Raw genomic sequence first — 5,000 nt, 5'->3', positions numbered from 1 at the left:
ACAGGAAGGGTAAGTCGTGTTATACCTAGGGTATTTTTACTGACCGTAAGGTAGAGAGGTAACAGGTAAATTTGTTTTTAGCAGGTATTGTGTGGTGTGTTAGTGTAATATCTATATTTATATCTATGTAACTCAAGGTGTAGCCAAAGAAACCACGAAATTCTGTCTCTATCTTCCTTATAAAAATATAATATATCATTTATATGTTTTACGAATGCAAGAACACAATCCCAAGGGCAAAATCCCGAAAAAAGTCTACATTTGCAAAAGTTCTATAGATAAATATAAAAGTTCAAATTGGATTTCAGTTCAAGAGAAACATTGGTTATATTATCTTCACCAATGGTAGAACCGTTAGACTCATACCAAAATGTCACAGCAGATACTATTGTAAAAGACCATAACTAATTTTGATTAAATTATGCCTTAAAGAAACAATAGCCTGCCTTTTTAACAGTGCTGTAGAATGGCACGAGTGATAAGGGTAAAATCCATAGCTTAAAGAAAAAGAAAAGAAAAGAGAGAAAAAATATATACAGATAGATAGATATATCACAGTTACTACAAGCCTTACGGAGGATTTTGTCCTTGTGGGATTCTGTCACCAACAGCTATGTTCCTCCTGTCAGAAAACTGGATGTGTTTACACTGCCAACTTACCGACCTTTGACTGGCGATGCCCCCCCCCCCCTTGTTTGTCACGAGCGCCATCTGAATTTCTTTTTTTCCAGTTCGTGAATCTTTACTGTTGTTATTGTTTTTTTTTTCTATTATATAGTAATATTGATTAATGGAATCACGAAATATATTAAGGAACAAAGGAATATATAGATATTTACATTCTTTTTTTCTCTTATATTTTCATTTATTAAAAAATCATGTCATACGCACATTTTTTCTACAACAATGGACATGTCTGATTATACATTCATCTATTTAATCATCCTGAATGCCGTATTTCCCAACTTGTACATTCAGTTACTCTAACTCACTTTCCCGCCCGCGCCCTCCTCCAACTCTCCCAATGTTTCCATGGTACGTATTCACGTTCGGGAACGGCGGCCAATGTTTTCACGACAAGCTGCTCAACACCGGCAAATCTTGGACTGTTTTCTCGTTTTTTTTAATTTTTAAAAAAACTCTCCACTGCCCCCTATCTCCTCCAAAGACAAAAAAGAAAGAAAAAAGAGAAATAACAGATTATAATGCATCTAGCATACAATATATAGATTCTTCATTCCATTCTCCCCCAAAACCAAAGAAGTGGTTTTTACTTTATTTTCTCTCTCTTCAGATGATACTCAAAGAAGGGCTACATTGTACCAAACACGCCTATATATATCAGTATATATATATATACATATGTTTTTATAATTTCTGCTCTAGATTTACTAAAATTCCCATGACACAAACAACCTTTAGAAAACACCAAACAGGACTTGGCTTTACTAACAACTAAGACAATTTCGGACGACAACAATTTCTGTGTTTTCAGTGCAGTGTGTATGTAAACTATTATTATTATTATCAATATTATTATTATTATTATTTTGTCTCTGTATATTTATTTTTCGTGTAAGCTCCATCATTTCGCTGTTTTGGAGAATAGAAGCCTTGATTTAAATTAACAATTTGAGAGTATATGCAAGATTCTGGATTTTTCTAAATATTTCAGTTTAGGCCTACAGGTAACACATATTTTCACTAGAATCTGAAAAAAATATACTTAATACCTTCCTTAATGACAAAGGCAATATTCAAATCACAACATCAAGATAGAAAGTAAAGACACATAAAAGATATAGATATTTACAATAATTAAGAGTCAAACTTCTTAGAATAACATTTTCTAAAACATCAACTGAATGAACACGCTTTTATTCTCAGAGTATATATTCATTTTTTTCACTTCAATGAGAAACCAATTATTTGCAAGATAGAAAGAGTAACATCAATGGATATAAAGATATGCCTAAAGAACATAAAACAAATATACATCTTGCTACTGTAGTTGTCATGTCGTTATTGCAACGAGTGACGTCATACCAGTGAATTTATTTCGTTGCGTTCTGTGTATCAAGAGTTATTACCGTCTGTGCTTACCTCTTCCTTTCCTGGCGTTTTCTGCATCTCCTTTCATTCGTCATCTGTTTCTACCTGTCATAGCTTCGTGTGCTTAGAAGACACAATTCTGATTGGTTAATAGGTAACTTGTTTCATTTTGATTCCCTTTTATTGGTGTGTTTTCCATTTCACTCTTCGCAACTGCAGTGATTCTCATTCTTCCATGTCTTTCCTTTATTTCCTTCAGTCTTTGTTCTTCCTTCTCTTCCCCAATATCTTACGATTCGTGTTTCTTTTTACAGTATTCATATCTTTTCCTCTCTCTCTTATCTTTCATTTTCCCATGTCTCCTTTCTACCTCTTCCTTTCTCCTCTCTCTTCTTCCTCTTCTTTAATGCTACATTTCTCCCTCTTTGTTTCTCCTTTCTCTTCTCCCTCGTCATTCTCTCTTCTCATTCTTTAATATTCCTTCCCCTTTTCATTCATTCTTCCAGATCACGTAAAACATCCTTGCTGATTATTCTTCTCAATCTTTCGTAAAAAACACCAAAATGATAATAATAATAAAAACGAATTTAGCAACTTCGTCATGTAATTTTGTGTATACGCTTTTCATCTTATTTTTATACTTCTCACATCTCTCCTTTGTACTGGACATTATTTCTCTCTCTCTCTCTCTCTCTCTCTCTCTCTCTCTCTCTCTCTCTCTCTCTCTCTCTCTCTCTCTCTCTCTCTCTCTTACGACCCCTGCCATTTACTGGATGAATTAGGCCTATGCAAAATGGAGAGAAACCTTTCTTTCAGCCTCTTTCACCTGAGGAGGATGGAGAAGGGGCGCGACACGGGGTCTTGTAACAGCAGGCTTAAGGCATCTTGATGTGTTTTCTTCTTCTCCTCATAAGGATGTCATGATGTGTATCTGTGTGCTTTTCTTCTTTTTTCCCTTACAGTGACTCTCTGAGGAAAGAAAGTGTTTTATGATTTGCTTTTGTTTTAGATCTGTCTTAATTTCTGATTTCTTTTTCTTTCGTTCTTTCTTTTTTTTTTTACGTCTTCATTCTCGTCTTTCTTCGAATATGTATGACACATCTGTGGATATTGCTTTCTCTCTCGTACTTATTTCATTGTGGATTCTTTTTATTCTGTTATACATTTATAAATACAGATACACACCCTCTGCCTCTGTTATTCTGAATTCCTCTCCAAGCCTCTCTTCCTGTTTTCCTTCTTTCATTTACACTCTCTTCTCTCTTTTTCTCTATCTGTCTCTCGCTCTCTCTCTCTCTCTCTCTCTCTCTCTCTCTCTCTCTCTCTCTCTCTCTCTCTCTCTCTCTCTCTCTCTCTCTCTCTCTCTCTCTCTCTCTCTCTCTCACCCTCCTTCCTCCTTCCCTCCCTCTCTCCATCTCTCTCTATCCTTCCCTTCCTCTTTGTCCCACACACATACGCCAACACAAATATTGTTCCAATTATGATATTCTTCCCGATTCTTCCTTTCTTCGGCGTTACATCCTCTCCCACTCCTCTCTGCTCCGCAAACAAGACCTAAACCACCTCCTTTAACTGCGTGGAACCGCCTGGCCTCTTTCAGCAGCATACACAGGCAGACCCGATCCTGTTCTTATCGTGAAGGAACAAGAACACAAATTTAGGTCTATTCTATACGTGTATTTATAAATGTATTTGTTCTAGTGTTCAAGTAGCTGTCTTCTTTTTGCAAGAATATTAGATTTGGAAGTTCATTTTTTCTTTTTTTTTTTTTTTTGGTCACATCCCCTTTATTATTCTCTTCAGACTCCAACACACTTGATAGTTAATCAGTAGCAAAACATAAACATTAGGTTACCAGTTAAAAAAACAATTCAAACAGCTTGAGTCGAATTAGAGAGATAAGAATGAAAGAAAGATTTTTATTTTTTTTTCTAATACTTCTTAAAGCTAACTCGCCCCCCTTTTAACACCCTTTCACAACCCCCTCCTTACCACTGCACCCCCGCCCCCCACAACTCAACGAGGCTGCAGTGTCCACAACTCGTCTCCGGCCTCATCACCCTTTCGCCCGCTCCCCCTCCTCGGCCTCTCTCTGTCTCCCTCTCACCCCCCCTCTCCCTCACACCTTCCACGGCCGCGCACACCCCCTTCCCACCTCCAACACACCCTTCCCTCATCCCCTCCCACGCAGACACCCTGCCACCTCCACCCCTCTCTATCTCCCTCCTTCACGCCCCTCCTATCTATCCCCCCTCCCTCCCTCGCCCTCCCTCCTTCCACCCTCCCTCCCCCACTCTCTCTCCCTCCCCCCTCCGCCCGCTCGCCCCCCCCCCCCCTTCAAAAATGTCTAACCGCTGACTGTCCACACGCGCGCGCGAACAGGAAAACAAGCTCGGGGACATCTGCTTCTCCCTGCGCTACGTCCCGACGGCAGGCAAGCTCACGGTGGTAATTCTGGAAGCTAAAAACCTCAAGAAAATGGACGTCGGTGGCTTATCAGGTACGGGTCTAGCTATTTGGTGTATGTCTATTCATCTAGGTTTCTCGTAATCTGTTTTATCTAATATTACTGTTTATTGTATCTGTTCGGCTAGTATTATTTTGTGTATTTCTATTTATCTGGTATTACTTTCTGTAATCTGTTTATCTAGTATGATTTTTTAATCTGCTTATCTAGTATAATTTTCTCGTAATCCGTTTATCTAGTATTAGTGTTTTTATAATCTATATATCTAATATTATTTTTTTATTCTTTGCAACGTTTATCTATTTTTTGATTGCTTATTTTTTTCTTGTAATCTGTTGATCTAACATTAGATTTATGTGTAATCGGTTTATTTAGTATTAGTTTTTTTCGATTTATCTAGCATTACATTTTTTGTATGCTGTTAATCTGATATTACATTTTTTTGTAATCTGTTTATCTAGTATTCCATTTCTTTTCTAAT

At 37.5% G+C, this 5,000-nt stretch overlaps 1 protein-coding gene across 20 annotated transcripts in view; it reads left to right on the top strand.

Moving 5' to 3' along the window:
• Positions 1–5,000, top strand: part of Syt1 (Synaptotagmin 1) — a 129,132-nt gene that overhangs the window by 113,981 nt on the left and 10,151 nt on the right. For 18 of the 20 annotated variants that reach the window (XM_070139150.1, XM_070139159.1, XM_070139147.1 and 15 more), the window contains one exon: positions 4,435–4,552. In XM_070139150.1, coding sequence (XP_069995251.1) covers positions 4,435–4,552 — 118 coding nt within the window. The remainder of the gene's footprint in view (positions 1–4,434; positions 4,553–5,000) is intronic. The other 2 variants (XM_070139202.1, XM_070139194.1) reach the window with 1 other exon arrangement.

This window comes from Penaeus vannamei, chromosome 3 (genome assembly GCF_042767895.1).
Source record: "Penaeus vannamei isolate JL-2024 chromosome 3, ASM4276789v1, whole genome shotgun sequence".
In the NCBI taxonomy this organism is placed as follows: Eukaryota; Metazoa; Arthropoda; class Malacostraca; order Decapoda; family Penaeidae; genus Penaeus; species Penaeus vannamei.
Note: the sequence above shows the minus strand (reverse complement) of the source record. Positions and strands in the feature narration are given on the sequence as shown.